The sequence below is a fragment of the Pezoporus flaviventris genome, unplaced genomic scaffold, assembly GCF_033815535.1.
Source record: "Pezoporus flaviventris isolate CSIRO_AGI_PZ_B2104156 unplaced genomic scaffold, CSIRO_AGI_Pfla_v1 ptg000007l, whole genome shotgun sequence".
Taxonomy (NCBI): domain Eukaryota; kingdom Metazoa; phylum Chordata; class Aves; order Psittaciformes; family Psittacidae; genus Pezoporus; species Pezoporus flaviventris.
The window spans coordinates 87889680-87917193 of record NW_026892555.1 but is presented as its reverse complement, the minus strand read 5'-3'; the positions used below and the strand labels follow the sequence as shown (position 1 = coordinate 87917193).

The 27514-nt window shown below is 44.8% G+C and overlaps 1 protein-coding gene across 1 annotated transcript in view; it reads right to left on the bottom strand.

Moving 5' to 3' along the window:
* Window positions 1–23669, bottom strand: part of BMP6 (bone morphogenetic protein 6) — an 88047-nt gene extending 64378 nt beyond the window's left edge. The window contains exon 1 of the mRNA XM_061449429.1: window positions 22831–23669. Within this exon, the coding sequence (XP_061305413.1) occupies window positions 22831–23257 (427 nt within the window). The 5' untranslated portion in view covers window positions 23258–23669. The remainder of the gene's footprint in view (window positions 1–22830) is intronic.
* Between the last annotated feature and the right edge of the window lie 3845 nt (window positions 23670–27514).

Genomic DNA, 27514 nt, shown 5'->3' with positions numbered 1-27514 from the left:
AACTCAGAGCTGAGGCAAACATCAGCTTTACTGTAAGAAATCATTGAATCATAAAATGGTTTGGGTTGGAAAGGACCTCAAGCTCATCTAGTTCCAGCCCCCTGACATGGGCGGGGGCACCTCCCACTAGACCATGTTGCCCAAGGCTTTGTCCAACCTGGCACTGAACACTGCCGGGGATGGAGCATTCACAACTTCCTTGGGCAACCCATTCCAGTGCCTCACTGCCCTTACAGTAAAGAACTTTTTCCTTATATCTAACCTAAATCTCCCCTATTTAAGTCCCACCTGGTCTCAGTGAAGATATCAAAATGACTATTCACAGGAGGAAGGCCAGAAAGTCCATCTATCAGATGCAGGAAGAATGTGCTTCTAACCTATGGGGTGCCCATAAGCTCCCCTGCAGAATATACACCAAATGCAAAGCTATCCCTACAATCTCTGAAGATGCCCACAGCAAACAGTGTAGGCAGGAAATGGCAGGTTACCTTTAACTCAGAAACTCTTTCATGTCACAAACCCCACATGAACTCTTCCCATCCTCCCAAAAGATGAAGTTGAAGGGAAAAGGTTCCTTTCCATCCATGATTTGGCTTCGCACTAAACTAGAGATTTGCCCGCTCTCTTCCCAAGTCTCTATGCCCATGCTCTCCAAAAAGCAGGATGATTCTGTATGTTCTGCTGAGACCAATTATCAATACAAATTCATCATTTCACGATAGATTGACCCTTCTTCTCTCCACTGAGCAGAGTTCAAATCATCCCCTCATGATCAGATATCCAAGTTCTAAACCCAACCATCATGGCATTAGTGATTAGGTACTGAAAACTACTCTACATATACACAAATAAAACTACTCTACATATACACAAATAAATTCTGTTCAATCTTACTTTTCCTTAAACAGAAAAAAACATGTACATCTCCAAATGTCATACGAAACAACACAAAATAGATGTTCCTGTATAACTGATACATAACACAATGCATTTTAAATAATTTGTTTAATGTGGGTGGCCACATATTTTAAGTTGTTAATCTCTGTACACTTTGTTACCCTGTCCTCCACCCCTTTTGTTACTCCTGTCAGCCCACTACGCGCTCTTAGCGGTCAAGGGCCGAGCTGCTTTCTCTGTTATGTACTGGTACAACGCCCAGCACAGACTTCTCATTACAAACTCCAAGCCCCACTACAAAAAAAAAAAAAAAAAAAAGGCAATTAAACTGAAGAATAAATAGATAAATTTCTGAAGAGAATGTACAACTTAATGACACAAATTCCAAAAAATGCTGGTTTCATGTCAGTCAGCACGGAGAACACCAACTCCCTCGAGAGCCTCCATATTTTATAGGGATTTTTATGGTGCAGTGGGACAGAAGTGAGAAGATGACAGCCTAAAGCCAGCTCCTAATCAAACGCAGATTTACCTACGGTGATTACATTAGAAAACAGCTGGGAAATCAAAATAAGTCTTGGTGCTAACTAAACCTCAGTGCACCTGAATTTAAAATCAAACCCTTGAGGAAAAGACTCTTCAGTTAGCCATCATTTTTTATTACCGGTATGTGGGACACTCCCTACTACAAATTCCTGCTTCTCTGGGTGGAGGCTGATTACTTCTGAGCCATTTCTTCACTGAGTCTGAACCACCCACATCTACCAGGAAAATTTATTGTGATGAATAGACCTATTAACACCAGCTTCACCCCACCCTATACTGCTTCAGAGTATGGAAACTCAATGGATGTGTCTGGTTCTGGTTAATATGCCACAACTCTCAAGTTTTACAATGGGAAGGCGGAGAAAACAGTATGTATTTTATTCTAGTGTTTTGGCACATTCTCCATAAAATGGAAAATTCAGCCTATCAGGGATCCAATTTGCAGTCTTCGGTTACCAAACCTTACATCCTCCTTTGTCTTTTTTCACAAAAAAATACTTTCTCCTTCATTCCTCGCCTCCTTACCAGAAGGCACCAAGAGCAAGCCTCAGGTCCTCCGTAGCTCAGGTAGAAACCATGTCCAAAAGGACAAGGAGGGGACAGCAGCACATGAGATTTCAAATAGGAAAATTTTTCAGGAGAAGCTTTGAATGTGGCACAGACTTGATCGCATCTCACTTTACCTTTAAAAGCCTGGCCATGGCTAACACCTATCAACTTCAGAAATTAAATGCCCAGGTTATTGCAACCTGAGGAAAACCCTGTGCAGGTGTCACTCATAGGAAGATAGCTACACATACGCAACGGCTTAGATTGCTGCAAGCTGTGCTGCAATTGCAGATCTCAAATTACAAAAAGAAAAAAGAGAAGAGAAAAAGAAAAAAGAAAAAAGAAAAGAAAAGAAAAAAGAAAAGAGAAAAAAGAAAAGAAAAGAAAAGAAAAGAAAAGAAAAGAAAAGAAAAGAAAAGAAAAGAAAAGAAAAGAAAAGAAAAGAAAAGAAAAGAAAAGAAAAGAAAAGAAAAGAAAAGAAAAGAAAAGAAAAGAAAAGAAAAGAAAAATGAGACAAGACAATCATAGTAACAATGGAGCCAAGTGCAGGCAGCAGAAGGGTGGAAGACACTGAACTGCTTCAGTTAGGAAGCAAACGGCAGGTCCACTAAGCCTAAGAAGAAAGAAAACACAAGCGGTTTTCAAACCATATACACCTTGTTTAAAGTCCAACTCAGGAAAATGAAAGAGTGAATTTCCTCCTCCATAGATCAGCTGAGGCTGCTACAAGACGAGTCCAACAAAACAGGAGTCCTACACCACTTCCAGCACTTCATCAACATCGCTTCTGGACAAGGATGCCCAAAGTACAGGACCTGTGGTGGGCTCTGTATGGAAATCCTCTCATCAAAGTTACTTGTCTGCCTCCAAGAAAGAGTCAGCAGTACTCCATCCTGCCTTTCAGAGCTACAGAGACTGGTCAGGCCCTCGGCAGGGGGAGAAGCAGCCTTGCGATAACTTCACTTTCTCTAGCTCATCTGATAGTGCCATTAGCACAACCGGCTCTCAGCCACCAAAGTGAGAAAAGGAGCAACTGGATGCTAGTGAGGAATGACTGAATAAAAATGTAATGTCTGCATAAACAGAACAAAACATCTGGTAGAGCAACTGCGGTCCAGCCACATGTACCAACGGCACCAGCAAGAGCTCCAGCACTGTGTAGCACCAGCGGGAAGAAGCCTTGAGCCCAGGCTGGCTCCAACGCAGACCCTGTAAGCAGTTTTGGGCCACCTCTTAGCAGAGTTCTTCAATTTATTTTAGACGGCCGGCACTTGCTGAAGGGAACTATTGGGAGGCCCATAAAAATTGGGTTTCCTTTCCTAGTGTCAACTGATGAAGTAGTCTTCTCTTCCTGACCTCAGTCATTGTAGCGTGCTACTGCCTGCTCTTACAGAAAGCTGCTGTGTGACAGTAAGCAAGCCGACACCTAATTGTTAAATTCAACCAAGTGTTTTAATTAAGGAAAGAGTGTCTTTAAAATAAACTCTTAAAAGATTTTGGCCCATGTTCAGGAAAGCACTTAAGTACAAGCTTTAGACTGTCCCTATTCAGGAAAGCACATGCTTAAGTGCTTTCCTGAATGCAGATATATTCCTGTCCTGGGGCCTTAAAAGTGCACTAACTAATAAAATTTATTGCAATTTTACTTCACTATTTTCTTGAAATACTTATTTAGCTACTTTTCTCTGAAGAGTATGGTCACTTAAATTTTGTATCTATTTAAAAACCTTTACTGTTAGCTGACTGCATTCCAAGACAGAAACAGTCTGTTAGTGCTGTTTCAGTTAAACTCTAGGTTTTTTACCCATTATCATTAAACTGTCTCATTTTCTTGAAAAATATCTCAGTTAAACCAGTCACCCTCATATAGGGTACCTCCTGGCCACATATCGCTTCAAATAACTTTGCGTGGAGTTGGAGATCTGAGTTCATTCTTCATCATATACATAATAAGGAGATAATGTCAAACTTCATCTAAACCAACACTTATGTCTGGGGCATTCACTGAACAATGACATTCAGTCATGGCTTCTACAAATATTAATACATGTGTTATTATAGAATCATAGAAGAGTTAGGGTTGGAAAGGACCTTACGATCATCAAGTTCCAACCCCCCTGCCATGGGCAGGGACACCTCACACTAAACCATGTCACCCAAGGCTCTGTCCAACCTGGCCTTGAACACCACCAGGGATGGAGCATTCACAGCTTCCCCGGGCAAACCATTCCAGTGCCTCACCACCCTCAGTACAGATGGCACAAGTCAGACCCAAAAGCCAAATTTCAACAAAAGCAGACATTTCCCCAAGGAAATACCCATGTTCTACATCTCTCACAAGCTACCTCCAACACATTCCTGCTGCAAATTTTAGATTTTCCTAAGAAAAAGTTGACAGTGTTGAGGAGGAAGTACAAGAGAGTGAGCACAGCATATACATATCCACATGAAAAACTTGGAGAAGAGTTGGGGTGTGCTTTGTCCTACTTAGCCACGTTCTTGCAGCTCCTAAAACAGGAACCTGAAACTTGGGAAGTGAGGCCAGAGGTGTCAAATTTGTTAGTACTGTCAGAGTGCAACAATCACCTCTGATCACCATTCTTCCCATGTTTGTTTGTCCCATTATTACACTGTAGTAGTCCCATGTTTCATGAGTTGTATCAATGGACCAAGCTTTTATTTCCTGTGGTCCTGTGAAGCATCGGATATCAATCCCAGCTAGAGAAAGAGCCTCAGTGCCTTTCACAGGGCAAGAGCCTGCTGGGACCCATTTCTGAGTTACTGACAATCCCTCACATGTAAAGTCAGCTTACACCTGTAGTTGCTGGTCTTTACTTCTTTGCTCTTAATTTTTTCCTGCCAGGGCAGCTGGCAGGAGACCTGTGAGACATGGGGTAAACTGGAAAGGATTTCTGTGAAGCTTGCTTCACAAAATGCCTACAACTTTGTTGTGCGCAATGGCCCTAAGGGTCCTTGCTAGTCCCAACATCAATTTACCTTTCTTGCTCGGATCTGGCCCTTTTGTGTGCATCGCCACTGCTAATGAAAGTATCAGCTCTTGTACCTTAGATAACTACCTATGGACCCAAAGCTTACTACCTCTGCACTTACTCCCACTACACACAGAAATTTCAAAGCAGTGAAAAAAACAGGACATTGAAGTGTATTCACATAATCTGCACAATACCCAGAAAAGAATTTCAAAGATTAGATTTTGGAAAAAAATCTGGAAGATGAATTGTCCTATGGCTACAGAGAGAAGCAGGTGAAACCATAGGTGTCCCAGCTGTGACCAGCAGGTACATACTTAAGGCAATACCACATGATGACACATGCTTAATTTGTTCAGGTGGCAAGGTTAACAAAACAAGCTCAGGGAATGAATGCAGCTCAAGCAGAATGACTTCAACATGAAGAAAAAGCTGGTCAAGATGAATCACACATCCCAGTCAAATAAAGGAAAGTCTGCTTGATTTAAACTTAATTGTAACTGGTTTCCCCTCACCTTCCAAAAATGCATTTTAAAAGGAAAACAGTGTTTATGGAGCAAGCTAAGCCACAACCATTTTATTCATCTGTTGTTTCAGTTTTTTCCTTAAGGCTTGCATTTAAATACAACCCAGGGTAGCCTACTCTCAGAGCCTTTTAACACACACTGTTATTTAACGAGAAAGAATAAGGAACATTATGATCAGGTTTCCTAGGAGAGGACCTCACAAGAAAAGCAGAACAGCACCATTTCCTCAGGTTTCCGCCCCAGGCACGGCCAGGCGGAGGCAGCTCAACCCCTCACTCCAACAGCCATCTGGGGAGCTCAGCAGGATACCACCCAGAGATGCACAGGGGATCTCACGGACAAAAAGGCTTTTAGGACAGAGAGCATGCTTGTTTCCTCATCATCATCAGTGATGGCAAACCTCCTGCCCATGTGAGCCCTGCCTCTTTCACACTGCACTGCTCTCACAGCAGCAAGTCACCATTACTAGTGCTTACACAGGTCTGAATCATGCAAACTAGGAAAGATGGAATAAGAGGCAAAATAAAAGCTGCCTCAGAGAGAGCTGTGGTTTCAACCAGCTGAAAACATTATTTTTAGAATACTGGAATCTCTTAGACATCATCCTTCAGATTCACTTGCCCGCACGGGTGAGAGTCAGGACCTGCATGCGTATCTCTCTCTGCACTACAGTTCATTCCTCCAGCCACCAAAGTTTCCCCTCTCCTTCATGTCCATGAAATCAGGTATGCATAGTAGCCAGCCCAAGAGATTGGCTGGATGTGACCCACCCATGACCAACTGCAGCATTTGCTTCAACTCTGGTGGGTCTTCCAAATTGTGCTTGTATTCAACATTTAAAGTTTTTTGTTTGGTTGTTTTTTTTTTTTTTTGGGGGGGGGCGGGGGTGTCCACAGTTGTGCTTCACATTACCTTCAGCCTCAGATAACCAAGGCAGTTTTCACAGCCCATCTGCTTCAGAAAGCATGATGCCTTTTTTCTCCTTGAGTACAGCTTGGGTTTATTCAAACAGAAACAACAGAAATAGCAACGTGTTCCCTTCATGCCACATACAGCAGCAGGCAAATATCCTGCAACCCCGTCAAAGATGGTTTGAATTGCTGAATAATTGACTTAAAACTTTGAACTGAAATGTGGGATGGCAGAATGCATGTGATCCAGCTGAGGATTCCCCTCTTCCTCCACCCTGCTTCTTGGCAAGGCAAGGTATTCTTCAGTTTCAGGAACAATCTCTTGTCTGCATTAATTTCTGAAGTGACTTTTCCCACCTTATCTTTGGGAACTGATACTGACCTCAGATAACTTCCCACAGGCAGGAGAGTAGTGGGGCAAGAAAACGCCTGGCATGGAGACGAGCCATAAATCCCAGGAAGAAGAACAAAAATTCCTTCACTGAAAGGGTTGTCAGGCTTTGGAACGGGCTTCCCAGGGAAGTGGTAAAATCACTGTCCCTGGTAGTGTTCAAAAGACATGTAGATGAGGCCCTTAGTGACATGGTTTAGTGGTCAACTTGCCAGCTCTGGGGTAATGGTTGCACATGATCTTAAAAGACTTTTCCAACCTAGTTGATTCTATGATTTTATAATCTCTTTCCATGCCACTATGATCTTGGCTTAGTACACAATCCCTAACCTCAGCTTTGGTTTTGTTTGTACCTGCTAAGTTCAGGTTTTTCTGTCCTTACTCCTCAAAAAGCATCAGTGAAATCTACGGGACTCTGAAGATTACAGCCTTTTCTCCAGGTAGCTGCTGCTTCTGGCACAAGGCTGCACTTTCAGCAGGAGAAACACATTAGAAAGCCACTGTTTCATATCAAAGCCTTCAAGGTTTCTTAATATCCTTCATCTTTTTTCTGTACCTTTATAGACTTCCAGAAAAGTTTGCTAATTTAAAAATAATATGTTTATTTAACCATGATCTCTCTAATTGCCGAGAAGATCTGTAGTGCAAATCCAAGTTTTCTTCCATCTCAAACTGGTACAGTCCAAAGCCAAGAATACATATATTGCTAGCTGGAAAATAAAGTGCCCTTGATTCCTAACTTTATTTTGGACAGTCCACTCCATGTTATTAAAAGCCAAATTCAGTAGTGAGAAAATATATATAGCTTCAGCTGTTTTGTGTGGGTTTAAAGTAGTATTTGCTTTATGAGTAAGAGATTCGATAATGCATATATTTACATAAAAATAGTTTTGACATTTACGTTAACTCTTTGCCAAGCTGGTGCAAAAATGGAAATGTAAAAAGCATAAGCACAGAAACAAGCCCCTATGCTGTAAGTCTGCTATTTACAGGTAATTTTTTTTTCTTGGCAATAAGACCTGAACGGTATGTTTTATAGCACTAGACCTAGCCACTTGGAGTCAATTTAGTGTTTATGGAAAGTGCCAGACTGACAGTTCGAGATTTAAACTCTCCATGCCAGCGTGTAGCTGAGCTGGGGTAGCAGCAAGGGGAGTTTCCAGAACCTGGGATACCGACGGACCCTGGTCGCATCCTGCAGACACAGAGAAATTCGTGGTATCTCAGTCCAGTACACATCAATGCAAGCACCCAATTATTTCTCAAGCCCCAAGAGGCTTCTGAAGAGGGTGGCATCACTGTGCGCCACAGGAGAGCATGAAGTGAAGCGCCTTGCACGATTCAAAGCCATAGATAGCTATGATATGTCCAAAATTTTCAAACCAGAGCTGTTCAAAAGACGAAGTCTATCTCATAGAAGATTTTAATATTACAAAGCAGATGTAGATTTGCAGCAGGAGATAACCTGCCATTCTCTGGGCTTCTAAGCAGCTTGTGAAGGCCACTGGGGCAGGACAAGAAGCAGAGAGCCAGGAGCTCATGAAGACCTTGCAACTGCAGAGCCCAAAGCAAACTGCAGAGCAGCCAGGACATCTGTTTCAGCTTCACAGCCTCCCAGCAACACATGTGCGACAAAGCTGCCCAAGGACCACGCAAATCACCTGGCAAAAAGCCTTCACAGGTACCACCACAGCTTTGTCAGAGGTGAAGCCCCACATGAAGCACATAGGCCTTGCTACTTCAGCCATCCTCAACACACAGCTTACATACAAGTGCATCGCACTGGAGGATTCCCTAACAACTCCTCTGATCGATCATACATAGGGATTAATATTCTGTCTCATCTACTCTCCGCTCCTTCCCACCTGAACTATCTAGCCCCTTTAGTCTTCTCTTTTCTCAAAACCAAGAAGGAAAAAGTAATCTCTTCAATAACCAGTTGGGATGGGTGATGCACAATATGATGTCAAGCACACTACATAATTGCATTGTGTCAAGCCACAGAAGCCCTAATCTGGTAGATCTGGGGACGACCATTCAGCAGTCAATAAACAATCGATGCAATGGACAGAAAAGGTTGGAAGCTGTCTTTTCTACTACAGTAACCAAGATCATTCTTTTCTTCCTTTTTTTTCCCCAGAGCAATTAGTCAGCTCAGGGATGTCAAAACATATAACTGGGCCACAAGACAAATTACAGTGTAAGTGCTGCTGCTTTGCCAATGACCTAGCAGGCTTGGCCCTGAGGTTTCTACTGTTTGAAGCCTCATGTCCCTCGTTCAGGACTGCAGTACTTCTACAGACATTTTAATGAAGATGAAATGATAGGAAAATCAACCTGCATGGATCCTTCATATATATAAACAAACAACAATAAAGCCCAGATGACCAAATCAATAACACATTGGTATGAAAAAGAGAAATATAAAATACATATGTATACGTAGTGGCCACTGATTCAGACCCTTTTTACAAAAGTTCACAACCAGGTTACCAATACTTAATACTCCAACTGTCTCAGCTGAATGGCCTGGATATTAAAAAGCCATCTTTACATTCCAGTTACCATACAACATCATAAACTGATGAAAATATACAAACAGAAACAATTCATCAGAGCTGAGGATAGTCTTGATCCTTACTGCAGCCGCATATGTTACATATTTTTTCTGCCGTGATCTCACTAGCAATGCATCACTGTTTTTAACCACTCTGAGCACTGATTCTACACTCAGCAGCTGTGTTTGTTTACAGGGCTAGAAATTAGCACAGGACAAATGGACTCTATCCAACTGAAATTTTTTTTTTGCCATTTTCCACTACACTTCACAATATATTGGTCCTCATAGTCCAATTATGCATTTGCCACTGACGCTGGCCAAGGAGAGTACATCAGCAGAGATGGTGCTTGCTAAAACTGCATGGGGATGCTTTTTATTTCTCCAAACGTGGACTCTCTAATTACTAAGCACAGTTCAGACACTTGTAGCCAGGAAAGTCCAATACTATATTGTCCATACTGTTTTCACTAGGAACATAAAGAATGCAATCATAATCCATCCTGCATTTTGCATACTGCCAGTTCACTAAGAGTGATGAAATGCAATGATATTCTATAAAAAGGACCTGCCAGTGCCCTTCACACTTTTAATTGAGCTCACAAAGCCAATTCCAAAAGACTGCAAACCAAATTTAGACAAGTCAGCCCTAAAATTGTTCTCCATTTCAATATCCATATGTTTTTTCACTGTTAGTTATTTAAAAAACAAACAAAAGAGCAGCCCTATGCCCCTACCTTTTTTTCATCTACTTCACTGTTTCCGTAGCACACAGTTGGGGGGGTGCTTTGTTTTTCCTCATCCCATTCTAGGATAAACAGTTAAAAAGGAGTTACTGAATCCCCTGGAACATGGCCACGAATACTCCTGCCCTAGTTCTCACACAGCTGAAGGTAAATACAATTTTAAATGTTCACCCTAATTATTCAGAATACTTCTGTAAGCAATCCCTATTTACGCTAGAGATAAACACAGCATGCATTACGTTGCAGTTTACAGACTGCTTATGTCTTCCACACTGCTAAAAATACTCCAGTTCTATCTTATAAAATGTATTCTACAGAAACTACCAAACAGCCTCCCAGGGCAAATGCTGAATCCTGGGAGCCAGGCAATTTCTCCAAGTAAATATCCACAACTATTTTGTCAATTCACCAGTAAGTCCTGATCAAGCATGTTTCTGGAGAGAACAAGGCTGAAACCACTATACAACTTCTTGAAATATGTTTTCTTGAAGATGGAAAAAGCCCATTTCCAGGAGCATTTGCAAGGCATTTTGTTTCTGAGGGACTGCCTCTCGCTATTCTTAACTTTGTTTCGTGCAAACAAAGTCCATATTTCTCTGATAATTTCAAATAATAGCAATGATGATGTTTCTGACATCACAAGACGCATGAAGAACCCTGTCAAAGTAATATATTGCACTTTGCCATGTAATTATGTTATGCTGGAGTAGAGTGTTGGAAAACTTAGTATAATCATTAGCTGAGCACTGAATGTTTTGATTGTCAGACAGGTTGTATATGATGCAAATATATGACTCAGAAATGATTTCACATAAACATTTTGGTAACAGTAATCTGACTCATAACCTCCAACATAGAAAATAACAAGCTGCACAAAACATCTGTGCGCTCCAAGCAACCCCAGCTTGTAGCAACCTTCACAAGTCCCACAGCACAGAGAAGCCAGAGGGTCCCATTCCTGAGGACCCAAAGCTGAGAGGTGCTGAAATCCACCTTCCCAAAAAGAGTCAAAGAAGTAAAAAAGACAGTTGTTCCCACCAGGGAGCCTTGCTGAAGAGCTATGAAAGTTTACTCCATCTGATAGCCTGCCCAATGGGCATTGCTTGGTTTAGGTCCACATGTAACAGGGATAAGACAGGAGGAAAGGTTTGTTGTTATTCCACCCCGAAGCTTCGCCATGTCAAGCATGACACAATGCACAATTCTTCTTCTATTTATTTTCTCATTCATTAGGAGATGGACAGCTTCTTTCACAGCCCCTTTCTGAAGACAAATGTGCAGTCTTGAGTGACAAGGAGAATTTACCGTCTGTTATTTCAGAGGAGGTTTGCCATGTTTATTCTGGAAAGTACCATGAATTAATGAACTATCTCTTCAAGCCTCAGTGAGTCGGGACTGCCAGCTCTCCGGCTGCCAGAAGCAACAGACTGTTTTGGGACCCCATAAAATTGTTTTTACTGAGACTAGCAATAGCAAAAGTATCAGGCAGACCCAATCCCAATAGCTTCTGAAACATAAAGGAGTCATTATACTGACTTCAGCCATTACACTGCATTTTTATTTGGAGTTTCTCAACAAAACTATCAGTTAACTCAAAAGACTACCTAGTATTACCTTCCTTGCAGTACGGACACTACCAAAAGGCATTATGACTCTGCAGCATGGACATCACCAAAAAACATTACCACCCCACAGCATGGACATCACCATTATCATGGGTATTACCAAAAGCCAGACAAACCTTTATTAGGCTTTCCAACAGTTGTGCTAGCCTCTGACTGCTTTAATTTTTCCTATCCGGCTCCTTGGGGGTGCCTGCTTACACCAATGTACCGCACTTCAACACACACATAAAACCAGAGACTGCCCTCACGCTCATGCTACCATCCACTGCACCCGAGTGTCTCCTGCATCGCTCAGAGACCATAAAGGAAAAGCTGTTCTCTTCCAAAAGGTACCACTTAGGGCAAATAGTAGGCATCATATACAAATGGGAGGGCATTTGATCACACCTCTCCACAAGAGATGTGCAAGTGACCTGTGGGGCGGTTGGGCTAAGGCAGGGGAGAGCCCATGGCTTTGCTCAAAGCTGTGTCTGCCCCCATAGGACTACAGATAACCTGATGGAGCTGCAGAGAGCTGGCTGGGCAGAAGAACCTCCTGAGCACCCAGTCACTGTCCCAGTGCAGCAGAAACATGCGCTAAGAAAATGCAGTTGGAGGAATTTAAGGCGTTGGAAGTCAAGGTACGGGATGAAAACCCCAGGGATGGTTTCAACCCCAAGCACTAGGTTCTTAACCAGTCTACACCACAACACAGGTGGAAGGATGATTCATACAGTGGGAGTGGAGGAAACTATACTTACGGGATAAACTAAAACACAAGAAGTTTCACCTCAATGTGAGGAAGAACTTCTTTATGTTACGGGTGGCAGAGCCCTGGAACAGGCTGCCCAGGAGTCTCACTGGAGACATTCAAAACCCGCCTGGATGAGTTCCTTGTGTACCCTGCTCTAGGTGGCCCTGCCTTGGCAGGGGGTTGGAGCAATGATCTCCAGAGGTCCCTTCCAACCCAAACAATTCTGTGATTTCTGGGATGCCTGGTGGAAATTCACATTCAGGTAGCACTCACAAAGATCAGAGGTGTTTGCTGTTTGCAAGCTCGTCTGAGGAGCCGTATCTCTAACAGAGCACGGCTGCAGAAGGCTCAGACTAGGCAACATGGATGAGCAAGGTACACACGTGGGAAGTACTAAAGCCTATGCCAGGTGAGAACCTATGGTCTCCAGCTGGCTGATGCTGCAACCTGAGAAAGGGCAGGTTTCACCAAATAAGACCCTAGTATTCCACTGACTCCACAGGCCACTTAGGGACCTGCTAGGATGGTAACACAGAGCTCAGTTTCACAGTTAGATCACAGGACTGGAAGCAAGAATTTCAGAGACCTCATCACAGCCCCAGCCCAGTCACGCTCTTCAAGCCTCAGCTTAGCCATTTGGACACAAGTATAGTAACAATTTATGTTTGTCAGAGCACGATGTGAGACTTCAACACTTACTAAATGCTTTGAGGTCCTGAATAAGAGAGAGAGCAGTATTTTTACATTGTCTAGTAAGTAACAAGCATTACACATTCTGCAGAATGGCACATTTTTGGACAGGACAGCTGCTACAAACATTAAAGTGTAAAAACTACCACATGCAAGAGACAAGACACAGACATCTCAGAATGAAAATCTCTACTGTAGTGTGTTAAGCAAAAGTATTTTCCATAGCACAGTAAGTTAGAACTTCCCTAAACAGCTTTATGGCTCCCTTTTTCTTCACTCCCTTCCCCCTCTGCTTTTTCGTCTTTGTGGGTTAAGAAGAAAAAAACAACAAAAAGAAATTGAGAGAGCAAGCCAAGAGATTCACAATCACCAAAGCCTGTAGAACATACAGTGAATTTTGGCAGGACATGCATGTTTATCCTTTTCATATGCTGTTTAAATTATTTTTATAAACAAGTCATTATCTTACATAGCCACTGCTTAGTCCCTTTCATGTCAAAGACATTTGATGTTACAATAATTAAGCAGAAGGGTCTGCATTCTTGAAATGCAGTCTCAGGATGACTGTTTGTGGGCAAGAGACTGTTGCGTTTCTAAAATGAAAGGTATCTTCTCCAAGCTCCACTGTTTAAGTCAAGCACCTGGATTCTGTACTTGTGGATCAAACCTCTGTGTAGATATTCAAGTGACAATTTCATAAAAATTTCATAAAATAGGCTTAAATTTTAGAACTCCTACCATTTTGCACCAAATTGTGCATACAGAACAAGGCCCTCAGAAAAGCTTCTCACTGCTTTAGGTTACATACAAGGAAGATATTTTTTACTGTGAAAGTGGTGAGGCACTGGAACAGGCTGCCCAAGGAAGTTGTGAATCCCTCATCCCTGGCAGTGTTCAAGGCCAGGCTGCACAGAGCCTTGGGCAACATGGTCTAGTGGAAGGTGTCCCTGCCCATGGCAGAGGGGTTGGAACCAGATGATCTTAAGGTCCTTTCCAACCCTAACCATTGTATGATTTCATGTTGATGAACTGGCCTTGGCATCATGATGAAGACACAGGTATATTAAAAGCTTATAAGGCCTATTCCTGCACCAAGAAATGTTTATCACAGCTAAGACGGAGCACGCCACCAGTGTGGGCATTAGAAGAGAAGAAACATGAATGGGAAGCATATGCTAAGGGACAGAAGACGCTTCCTCCTTTTTTTCCTGCAGAGCCTCTGACAATTAAAGACTGCTGCTTCAACCTCTGCTCATCTGGATTCAGCCAGAGTGAGTTTGACCACTGTGACACAAGGAATTAAAGCTGCAACCATGTCTTTATTCCCCAATAAAGCGCCTTAACCCAGATACTTTTAATACGGTTTGCAAAAAATGGAAGTTATGCTGCAGTTAAGTGTTCATGCCCAAACACCTTTTATTAGAGAGTTTACAAAGCTAGAGGCAGAGAAGTCTTTTGCATCTGGTACATGCTTGTAACAGCCCAACATTTTTCCAACTCATTTGGACAATTTTATTCCTTGTAAGAGGACTGGGATTGATTGCTTACAGCTTTACTCTTCCAGATTCATCTATCAAGTGGTCCGAAAAGCCCAGAGGACACAAGGGTGCAAGAAAGCAGCTCCGTTTCACACCAAAACTGCAGACTCTTTTCTCCTGGCTTATGGGTGTGACTATCAAAACCTGCCCACAAACTCTAATCTGCTCTCACTTTTTAAGTGTGCCTTGTTGCCTGGTGTGGAGCTAAACGCTTGTGCTTCAATAGACATTATGTCACTCCTTAGCCCTTGTACAAACAGAATGTCTAATACCTTGACCATATACGCCACATGAATGCAATGCAGTAAGTGACAAGATAAGACTACTGCATCTGCGCCTGCGTACAGCAGCACACAGCACCAGGAACGTTTGTGTGCAAGCTTTAAACAAGGTGTATTTTACAGCCTGCACTTGATAAAAGAAATTGTGGCTCTCAATTTGCTACCATTAAGATTTTGGATTGATCAAATATATCTTCTTTAAAGGGGGGCTTCAAATAGCTAACTTGCGTGTCTCATACTGCAAATGACCACTAAAAGACATGGAATAACAACTTTGGAATACTGTTTGAAAAACACTTTCTCATTTATTGTCGGGAAATTTGACTTCTTCAGAACAAGTGTTAACACTGTCTTGATGAATTTGCAAAGCTATTCAAGCCATGAAGTACATCTGCACGCTGAGTATATTTCAAATACTGTGCTTCTGTTTTCACTTTCAAAATGTTTTTATTTATACACTAATATTTGACCTATGAATATTCCACCTTTACATGGAGCCAGCTGTTCTAAATTCTGGTTATACTGAGCATTCATGCAAAACATCAGGTGATATCACTGGATATTTTTAAGGGGAAAGTTCATAGGAAAGCAGTTATGTATTCTTGTGATTAACACCACATTGGATCAAAACAGTCACGTCTAGCTCTCTGAAAATACAGCTACTATTTTAGTTAGCAGAACACTTCGGCTCTGTCTACATTATCCTTTTTTGCCAAAAAAATCCCACTGTTGCTACCACTGATTCAATTCTGTCATTGTGCTATGATGAACACTGCAACATAAAGTAAAAAGAGCTGAAGGCAGGGCTGTCAAAATCGTTGTGCCCTTAACAACAAAAAGTAATCTCCTGCCATCACCAAGGAAAAAAAACCCAGACCAACAACAACAACAAAAAAACCCACCATGAATACGACAAACAAAAACCAGCTCCAAAATCCACTCAACACTACAAGGCTGTTGCTTAAGTATCTGAAAGTTCGGAAATACTGGCCCAAATCCATAGCAGGTTTTAGGAATCAAAGTCCAACATGATGTATTAAACACCCCTCCAGTCCCAGAGGGGCTGTTTCTTTAATTAAACTTTTTCTCCTGCAACAGCCCTGTGGCAGCTAGAGCCCTGTGCCCTTCCCAAAGCCATCACCTTAGGAACCTGCTCTGGTTCCAAAGCACAGGACCACGTGGCTCTCAGGGAGCAGGCGCCTTTTGGGCGTGCTAGTGCCGGCCAGCCCTGCTGCAAGCGCTGCAGACAGGGTGGCAGGAGGCACCACTCCTCAACCTCTGCCAACTATGGCTGGAAAAAGCTGGAAACAACCTGCTGAATGTTTTCACACATGGCCCCTCACCCTAGGTGTATCACAGACGGGAGAATCCCAAGTCCCAAACGCTCTCTCCACATTTGGAATCACAGGTGGTTTGGGCTGGAAGGGATTGTCAAAAATCGTCCAGTCCACACCCCCTGCCATGGGCTGAGACATCATTCACTAGACCAGGTTGCTCAAGGGCCCATCCAACTTGACTTTGAACACTTCCAGGAATGGGGCAGCCACAACTTTTCCAGTCAGCCTGTGCCAGTGCCTCACCACTCTCACTGTAAAAAATTTCTGTCTTATATCCAACCTAAACCTCCTTCAGTTTAAAACCATTGCCCCACTGGAATAGAAAAGTTCCATGCACTCCACCAGCTCACATAAGAGTTTTTGGTCCTTAACCTGTCTTACAGCCTCTTGAGGTCTGATGCCCACTAAAACAAATGGGAATCCCTATTTGTTTTAGCGGGCATTAGTGCTTGCTCTCTGTTTCACATCGCTATATAAATGGCCGCATGGAAACACTAAATGATTAGTAGGTGGACTGTACTTAACAGCATTACTGTGCAACTGCTGGGATACAGCAGAAGAAACACACGGTGGGACTGTTTACGCCCTAAGTAACTCGTACCTTACTCTAACCCCCGCGAAGTCCACCATGAGGCAAGATGACTTAAAAAGAATCATGCCTCTGCAGCACGGAAAGTCTAAACACCACCTTCCTTCCTCCTAAATCACAAACACCACTTAAAAGTTTATATTTAAAACTACAAGAGAGCACGTCACCACTGTGATGCACCAGGCTGGACCAGGCAGGACCTACAGCTCTTCAGCAGAGGTGCAAGCCTCCAGCATGAAGTCCCTGCAGGAGCTCAGCAAAAGGCATCCACAACAGCTGCCCAAGCAATTTGCTGATGAAGCCATGTCCAGCTGTAAGAAAATTGCCTAAATAGAACCTTTTCATAAGAAGTGGTTTATTTTCAACCTTGTTTGAGGAAAAGAACTAGGAAGCATTGCTTTTATTTTCAAAAAACAAACCAACTCAAACAACCCCCACACCTGGGTTTGTATTTCAAAATACAATTTCGTAGCTATTTGCACATACAAATCTGAGTCAAATCCATCAAGACTGCTTTGGCAATCCTGACTTTTTCCAATTACAACCACTTTTTGTTGTTGGTTGTTGTAAGACTTCAACATTTCACCCAAATATAAGACGGTAAATTTTCAAGCTCTGAAAAGCTTTCGCAAGATAGAGAATAGTCCTACTAATGCCACATGGTCTGGTTCCAGTAGCTTAGTCCAGATGACACTTAGCCCTTACATAAATGTGACACTCTACTCATTTCAGCAGAGCAGCTTCACCAGGAGCTATGCATCTTGCAGGGCTCCTGCCAAAAGCAGAAGGAGGACTGCAGTCCCTCGAATTCAGTCTAGAGTAGCTGAGGACTTCTAAAGGACCATTTGCAGTTTTAATCATGTCATTAGGCAGCTGCACACTAGCAGGCAGCTCTCAAACAACTGCTTCAAGGAGATGACATAAATGAGGACCTTGAGCTGCAACAGTTGAACAGCAAATGTAAGGCTGCTCTCCAATGCTTGGGATCTGTCTTGGCATCGAAGCCCAGTATACAAGGCTTGGCAGAAGTCAGTAAACTCATTCCCATCATCAGCTTCATGATTTCTAATACTGGCCTGCTCTGGACACACGTGGAGGACGCTGCTCGCACGCCGAGAGCACAAGGCTGTACACAGCCAGCTGGCAACACAGCCAGATCTGCAGCATCACACACTCCAGTTATTCCCTTTGAGTAGATGTCTTGACCTTTACAACATGTGGCCAAGAGTATAAACAGATGGGATGACAGTATGAATGGTACGGTCCCATCAATATAATCACGCAACGTCCCTGATACATCTTGGTTGCCTCATTTCACATCCCCTGACAGCAAGCATGATACCAGGAAAAAGACAGGTGGGCCGATCAAATCCTTCAGATGAAAAAATTCACCTGCTTTAGAAACATACATAAGGATGTTGTAGTGCTGCTTCCCCCCTGTGAAAGGCCATGTGGAGCGAAAGCATGTTGCTTTCGCCTAAGTTGCCATGGATTTGTGCAAGCTCATTCCTAGAAGGAAATCTGGTAGGTGATGGCTGCCAAAAAGATGAAAAGCCTGCTTGGAAGACATCGCGTCCAGAAGGTGCTGCTTTATAGGCCATGGGAGAGAGAGCATTTGCACAGCAAGCCTTACACTGACCTCTGAGCGGCTTCTTTGCACTGAAAGGGAGCACTCTTGCCCCAGCAGATACTTGAAGTCTTGCAGGGAAGAAAGGGATCGCCTAGGGCTTGGGGATTCAAAGATCAAAGAGGCTTTTCACCATGATCCCAACTTTAATAACATGGAAAAGCTTCAGGGCTGCCTGTAGGACTGCTTGGCAAACAGCTGTGCTTTTCCCTCATTCTTTTGCCTGAAGTCCTCCCAGGAGACCTGTAGGTCTTGCTTTAGAGGGGAAACCCGCTCTCCAAAAATACAGGGATACAGTGAATCCATGCTCTTCGTCCACTACAAAAAGGCACAACACTGCGGACAACCAGGCACCAGACCCAAAAAGCACACTTTTTATGGTCCTTACCCCTGGAGGGTTTGCTGGGTTCAGGCTTTTCCTGCACAGACATCCACCTGTCAGCAGCTCCAGATCTGGGTGATAGCAGAAACCCGCAAAGACTCTCACTGGATTCCTTGGGTTTTCCTGTGGGAAGCATGTGGCTTTTTTCTCTTGGTGTGGATGCCACGGTAGGTAGGCATGGGTGATCACCAGGAAAGTTTCTTCCTCATTTTGACACAGGACTGCTCCACAGCACCTTATATCCACCTTATATCCGTCTACTTACATGTACTAGTATCCAGACTTCCTATGTGGGAAATGGAAAGAAACAGGCACTTTTCAGGTGCCTCAAACTAGTGAAAATATCCAAAATAGGCACTTTTAGGATCATCTTCCAAAAATAGGGACCAAATTTACTGAAGATAGATGATATTTTCTGTCAAATTATTTTTTGGTATCTAAGCTGATAAATTAAATTTATTATCTAAATTACCTGAACTGGTCGTATCTTACATGTGGTTTTACTTGTAACAGAACACGTATCTCTACTCCCCAATACATCTCTTCAGGTGCCTTATAAAACAAAGTGCTAAGCATCTCCTAGAAACCTTGAACACTCAAAGTTCTCCTATAGTCAGCCCCACTGGGAATCATTGCCCATACCTCTCAAGTCCATACTACAGTGCAGACATCACCAGGTAGGCAAGACAAATCCCAGACTCTGCGCTTCAAAGACTGATGTTTCTTGTCCTTCATGTAAGACAGCAGCTCCCCGCAGCTGGAGAGCATCCATGCCTCTATGCCCTCCTTTTTAAATTTTATTTCTTTTTTTTTATTTTTAAAAGAAGCTTTCCCAGGACATCACCTTGGAGCCTGGGACAAGTCTGAGCTGTCCGAATAATCTGAGGCCTCACCAGTGTCCCTTGGCTTCACAAGACACTGACAAGGAGGACTGGTACCCTGAGCACATATGGAAGCATAGCCTTCCCCAGACAGAAAACACATCAGTTGTAGCCCCAGACTGAAGGGATATATGTGTTGGTCAGTAAGGGCTGGAGCACTGCACATTAAGATCAGCAGTGACTACAAGCTACTGACTCTTTTGGGGCTACAGGGCTGGAAAATTTAATCACACTTTTAAAAGAACATTAACACTTGCAAACTCTCAGGACAAAGCAAGACTTCTCTGCACAGCTGACCTAGATTGATGGCTTTCCAGCACAACCAGGCGCATCAAATGTTCTGGGCTGCAGCAGAGGCAATTATCAGCACCTGAAGGTAGGTCACCCACACTGACTTCACACCCATGCAGCCCCACACGTCTTCAGGGTAGCCTGCACCTGTACACAGGTATTGCCCATATAATACCATACACTCCTGACCCCAAGGGAGCACCAAGGGCTCCTCACACCACTTTGCTAGCTGCCCTTCAGTAGTAGAAAGGGAAGTCTTTAATGTTGAACACAGGCAAAGCTCTTCAGAAGCCGATTTTAATGAAGCAGAAGTTATTATAGGTCTGATCACATGCAGAAAACCCCAAGTAAATAATTCTAGCAGTGTCTGCTTATAAGGAGACTCCAGCTGTGGGATTTCAGGGTCACATAGCATACACTTCATTGGAATAGTCAGTGTCCTTGAGGTCAGGAGCTTCTCCTTTCTGTTGTAATCCCACCATCTCTTGCTGCATTTCCTAGACTACATCTAATAGGCTGCTTTAATAGATCCCAGGCTGGCTCTTTCCTATCACACCTTTGGTTTCTACGTTGCAATAGAATGAATTATTGTTCAATGGAAAAGCAAACGTCAATACACATGTGAAAGACCCCCCAAAATCCCTGACACGTCAGAGGAGCTACAGAAAACAGCTGAACAGATGTTCAGTCTCACCCCCTCGATTTGCCAACACTCTGGTAACAAACAATCACGTTAAATGACATTATGGTTTATGACTCGGAACTTGGAAGTTGATGAGAAATTTCTGCAGTTGATTCATACTTCCTGAGACTCATAACTAGCATTTCAATCATGCTATTTTACTACATTACGTGAATAATTTTCCTTGTTGTTACATAAGTGTCTAGATCCAAAATTATCAGAACTGATCTGAATCATATGATTTTAGGTTTTTTTATTTTTAAAAGAAACATAGTTTCAGGTTACTGTCTAATACTTCTCTCCTGGTGCTTTATAAAGCAGGCAGTGAAATACCTTCTAAAACACCACATGTTCACATTTCTCCCTGAAATCAGCTCCTCTGGGTACCACCCAGGCCCTTTGCAAGTACCTTGCTCTGCATCCTTTAAATAAAATGTGCTACAGGGATTTCTAACAGGCATCTACAGCCAACACCATACTTCTTAAACTCACAGCTCCAAGCATAGGTCCTGGAACTCCCCAAGGCAAGGAACAGTGTGGCAACAGTTCTGTGTATTCAGAGGACAGAGAGGTTTGGGGAAACTGGGAGGGGAGAAAAAGAGAAGCAGCTGCTCTTTGGACTCAAAACCTTTATGGTATTCCCACACCCTGGAGTCCAAGCCAAATGAGGATCACGCTGGCTTCATTGAAGGATGATTTGAGGATGCCTCAATCCAAAGCATCACAGCTCCGAGACAGCAGCACCAACTAAACATCTCTGAGCTAATTTTAAATGGGAGGCTGAGACCTTGAGAGGGGTAACTGCAGTACGTGGAGTCCACAGGGCTCTGTGCACTGCTGCAGGGGCTGAGCACCCCAGGCACCTCTGTTGTGCCTGCATGAGTTGCAGTCGCCACAATCTCAACATAGACAAATCCTTCAACAACCATTTGCAGCAGAAGTGGCACATTTCCACCATACTACAGGATTTTCATCAAGAGCAAAAGCCACCCAGCTCTTGTACTGAACACATACACTGTGGCACAAAGCTATTGAACACATCTACCCGTTATGGGAGCTCAGAGAAACTTCCCACTGCAGTGACTTATCACTGCTGTAGATGAGGAAATGCACAACTTGTATTTTGCTTTAAACAAGACAAGCTGTTCACAGGTGTCATCGTTCTGGCACATAGCTCTGGCAGCACTAGTGAAAAGACAGTTTTCAGACGACCGGCTAAGCTACTTGAGCTTCACAGGAATTCCCTAGAAAAGGAACTGCAATTCGCCAACTGAAATATTTTCATTCTCCACATTAGGTTGAATCTAATTACACCATTTCTTTACAATTGCAGTCTAGTATTGAGGGCTCCTTCAAGTAAAAAGCTTAATGGCTTTCCCACTGACATGGTAACTTGGAGCCCTTCACATCAGTAACACGCTGACAGTACGATTTGTTCGAAGAACAGGTTGATGTCTACCAGAGCTTATTTCAAGATTCCAACAAGATACATATTGTTTTTTATCACATTCCTGGGTTCAATCACCAGAATATCCTACACGGAATCACATATTCATCACCATGTTAGCTTAGCTCCTCAGAGAAAAGAGGAGACGGGACAGCACGGGGCGACTGTACTTCGCTCCAGCCCGAAAGACATCTGTGCGTCGCCGGACCTCTGACGGAGCGAACGCAACTTGCGCTCCGCAGTGAACGCGACTCCGCTGCCCAGAAACCAGAGTAGGGTGGATTTGATCCTGAATGACGGACTGATGGCTATCAGCATAACAAGTGCAAAAATGCTATTAATGAAGATGATAATAACATGCCCCCTTCTTTTTTGTACCCCTCGGGTTTTGCGGGGTTTTGTCTCATTGGCAAGAGGTATGGTAGGTTTGCCCTTCACCGAAGCGAGCTGCCCTCCTGGCCGACATACGTGCAGCTCAAGGTAGGTCTCGCCCGGCAAACCCCGCGGACCGCCGACCCAGCCGCGCTCCGCAGGGAGCAGCCGTCCGCCTCCCCTCCCCGGGTACGGGTGTCTGCGGACCGTGCGCGTGGGCTCCGCGCACCGCGGCACTCACCCAGGTTGACGAAGCTCATGACCATGTCGGCATCGCTGAGGAAGGCGCTGTCCTGCGAGCTGGGCAGCGGCGGCTGCGGGGCAGGGGGCGACGAGTGGCCCCGCTCCGCGCCCGCGGTGCCCTCCGCGCCCTCGGCCAGGGCGTGGTAGAGGTCCAGCATGAAGCGCGGCGCCGCCGTCAGGCGCCCCGGCGCCGGGGCCGGCGGGTCCCGCGGCAGCGGCCGGGGCCGGTGGGGCAAGCCCAGCACCGAGAGGATCTCCCGCTGCATCTCCCGCTTCTCGTGCGACTTCAGCCGTCGGTACAGGAAGCCCGAGGCGGCCGCGGGCGGCGGCTCCCCGCCCTCCGCGGGCAGCGCGGGCTCGGCGGGGCGGCAGGCGCCGCTCAGCAGCGCCCAGCAGCAGCACAGCCAGGCCAGCCGCCGCGGCATGGCGCTCGGCCGGGCGGAGGCAGGCGAGGTCCCCACTTCCCCCTCTCCCCGGGGAGGCTCCCCGCCGCCCTCCAGCCCTGCCCCCCCCCGCGGCGGCTATCGGCTGGGCCGGCGGGGGCAGCCAGAGCCAGAGGGGCTCACCGCTCAGCCCCACCGCCGCGCATGGCCGCCCCCGGGGCACAACGGGGCAGCCTCCCCCCTCCCTTCAGCCGCTCAGGTGCGGCGGGGCCGCCCCCCGCCCTGGCCGGGCGGTCAGTCCGCCATGCCCCTGCCCGGGGGCTCCGCGGGGTCTGCGTGTGCGGGGGAGAAGGAGGAAGAAGAGGAAGAGCAGCGAACTTTCCCCCTGCCACGGAGTGAGCGAGCGAGCGGCTCCTGCGGCGGCAGCCCCGGTTCCCGCGGGCTGGCCGGAGCGGGGCTGCTGCCGGCAAAGGCAAATCACCAGCGCGCCCGCCTCTCGGCGGGGCGGGCGGCCGCTCCTCCGGGGCGGGGAGCGGGCGAGGGCGCAGGTAGCGCGGCCCCGCGGGGCGGGCGGGACAGTGGCGGGGGATGGAGGGGGGCAGAGCAGGTTCCGGAGCTCCAGTCCCGTCGGTTATCATTGGTTTGCTGAGCTGGAGCAGCGCTCCGCTAAATAGCGGTGCCGGCCGCCTCGGCCTCGGCGGTTCCCCTGGCTTGTTCCTTCGTAAAAGAGGATTTCGGTCACCGCTCCCAGCACTTAGAGCTCGTAGGTTATTTCTCCTGAAAATAAGCGGAGTGGTACCTGTTCTGAATCTGAAAAAAACCTTATCGTTCATCTGAACGGGTTACAGCATCCCGCCCCTTTTTCTGGAATACCGAGCAAAAGTAGGCACTGAGCACTGATAAATGGTGCAGGTACCTCTCTCCCTCCACACCCAGTCCCCACTGATGAAGTACCAGCCTGTGTCTGTGCACTGTGAAACAGGCTGAACCGCTGTAAAAGAACATACCAACTCCTAAAGTCAAATGCTAAGGTTGCAGCTGTGATTACAGCCTTTTCATAAAACATAACCCCACCACCATCACCGTCGAGCATTCTAAGAACGGCAAAGAAGCTGAGCAGGGAGCAGCTCATCCATATGCTGATCTCTGACTTAATGGATTTTGCTCGGGTTGGATGAGTAAATCCAGGCTAGCCCCGCTGAAATCAGCGCAATTGCTCTAGGTTTGAACTGGGATAATTTCATAGGAGTTGGCCTTGAGAGTAATATCTGGACTATTTGAAGTCACTGGCAAAATTTCCATTAACTTTATTAGAATCAGAATCTGGCAATAAGCTCATATTCAGTTTCCCAGAGACACAGCTGAGAATATTCAAGACTGAGTATGTTATTTTCAGAAGTGGAGGTTACTCCAAGCGTTCACTTTGTGAAAGCAAGGTCGCAGATGGCTCTTTTAACTGCACTAGTTAAGGAACACTGTAATACTAGGTATTTGAAAGCTTGTTTTGGAGGGGAAAAAAATGCATCTTTAAGGAGATTTGAGCATAGCTATCACGGGGATGGGAGGGAAGAGTATGGAAGTCACTTTTGCAACTATCCCCCTATTTTTTCCACTTAGTTACTGATAGAATTTGAAAGTGAGGGTGTGTCCAACAGCATGGACTAAACGTGCTCCTTTTGCTATACTGGACTTCATTACCATCATGAAAGAGGTCTCTGTCGTCCCTTAAGGACTGGAGAAGCCAGTGTTCAGAGAAACTTCTGTGCTGCTGATTCATTTATTCGGTTCTATCAGCTTAGAGCAGCAGTGATGATTTGATTAAAGAGGGAGAGGAGGGCTCAATCCCAGAGAGGAGGTGAGCAACATCCCTCTCCTTCTGCAAGGCAGTGTGGGATTCCACTGGGGAAAACCCAGGCTCCCAGGCAGAGAGCCCAGTGCACAAGCTGTCCTGCATCCCTCTCAGCCCACCAAGAAGTTATGTTATAGCAGCCTTATGGAAGGACGTTTGGAGGCTGGGAGGAAGTGCAAGAGCCCTGAGGTCAGTGAGGGAGGTTTCCCAGGCAGGCACTTACCCCGCAGGTGGTGAGGAAAGGGAGCAGCCACTTCTGTGCCATTCACTTCCCTGTCTGAGCCCATTTGGATGTAGTTCATGTTGCTGTCTCCAGCAGAGCTTTGTAGCCTCCGTTTCCTGTTTTGACAGCACCAGAGGGAAATGTCTCATTATACCATTATCTCCAAAGTGTGAACCTTTCCATCCAAAGTGTCCCCCACTTCCCTTCAAGTCCAGCAAAGATGGTGCATATTTAGCAGCAGACAGCATTTTAGCGAATTCCAGGACAGCTGTTGGGCATTTCTGCTTCTCTGATGCTCAAATGTGTATCACCTCTATGTTTTTATTCTAAAAGAAAAATATTTTAAATACTGTCATTTGCATAGGGATCACTTCAGTAAATTGCAGCTGTAATAACAGTTGGCAGCATTTGGGCATCTGAGTTTGATGCAGCCTGGGGACAGGGACACAGCAAACTTTCCAGTACTTCCCTGTTAAGTTACCATATTCTTAAGGTAAGTTCCCATGTGTAGCTAGGAAACTAATGCCCTCCTTAGGAAGTCATTGCACCTTCTGTTAAGTCTAATTAATAAGTCTGTCACTTTTTTCAGAAGTGCTTCCCAAAGATGTACACTACTTATCCCCAGAAATGCATCTCACTTCTAGTTGTGAATGCTTTACTGTGGGTTCCAGCTAATGTTATGGGACCTAGGAAAGTCACTGCATCACTCAGCAACTTGTTGCAGGGTAGAAAGAATTAAGTTCTTTTACAGAGGTCACCTACAGCAACAGGTTTCAGATATTCCTCCCATCTGAAAGAGCAAGTTTCTGCAAAGAATTTTAAGACTTCGGATGAGAGCTGCATACCTAATTCTCCAAAGGAGTGCAAAGGCTCTGCATTCATCAACTGCTGCAGGCTGACACATGTTTTAAGAGTTAATTGAAAATATATTGTAGTGCTACCAGCAGAATTTTTCGCTTGCCAAGGAGCCTTCGTAGTATAATCCTCCATCCATTGCTCTGCGGTAACATGTACTTTCACTCTAACTTTCCTTTCACTGTCTTCACTTTCATCTTCAAAAATGCTGCGGAATCAGGCTTCTGGGTATCGTTCAGGTCACCGGCTTTTCCTGCTCATGACGGACATCTGGTGGAAAAGCGGAGAAACTCGGGTCTGTCCACTCAGCAAGTTAGCAGTAAAACCTTTTTTCCTCAAAAAAAAACCTCACTCCAACCCCCCTCCCCCCCCCCGAAAAAAACCATAACCCTAATAATTAAAGAGGTCTTCTACATACCCCTGAAAAGTCCTTATTTAATTTTCATTCTGTAAACAAAATTTCAGTATGTATTCAAAAACCTGCACCAGCTCAGTGCTTCATGAGGAACGTGTGGTACAAGTGGCCATGAACAGAGCCCATACCCCACAGGACTCCTGTTCCAAGACGTGGCATGGTGCCAGCAAGGATTAACTACAGCACTTGATTTCATCTGGCAGTGCCAGTGTTTAGGTTGTATGCAATTAAAAGCTGGGCTACCTGTTTCTACTTGAATAGGATTCATTGGGTATTCTGTTGTCTTAATTCAGCAAATCATTCCTCGCTCTGGTTTAAGCAAATTAGGTTTCCTGGTTATTCTATGGATAAATCATGAGAAGCAGTTCCAGGCAGATAAAGCATTGAAGTGGTAATTTAAGTTTAGTTGGAAGCTTTCAGAATAAAATTAAGAACAAGAGAGAGGTTCCATTACTATGCCTTAAAATACACCACCTCATCTGTAATCAGGAAGAGGTATATGCAAAACCTTTTTCAATGCTTCTGGTGTACAGCTTCCCAGGTGCCAGGATTTCATGACTCTAGCAGAACAAGACACCTTGAATTTCTTTTTTTTCAGGACTAAAATTATGTTTTTGAATATAGTATTGAACTTACTATTCCAATGATCCCTTCTCCACCTCCTGAAAACAGAAAAGACATTTGACTTTTATAACTTGGCATTCCCACCTTCCCTTCAGCTGAACCATCAGCCGCCAAAGCGCCTTCATCAGGCCCTGCTCCTGCGCTTACGGGGTCGGCAAGGACACTGAAGTAAGGGTAGCTTCTGTCTTCACAAAATCCTTTTGCTAAGCAAGTGTAGGTATTTTTTTTAAGCAACATGGAAGAGCTGTAAGTAATAAAAATGACTTTTTGCTTTCTAAAAAAAACCAAACCCTATGCTGTACAATAATGACATAGCTGGAATGGTCTATTTGC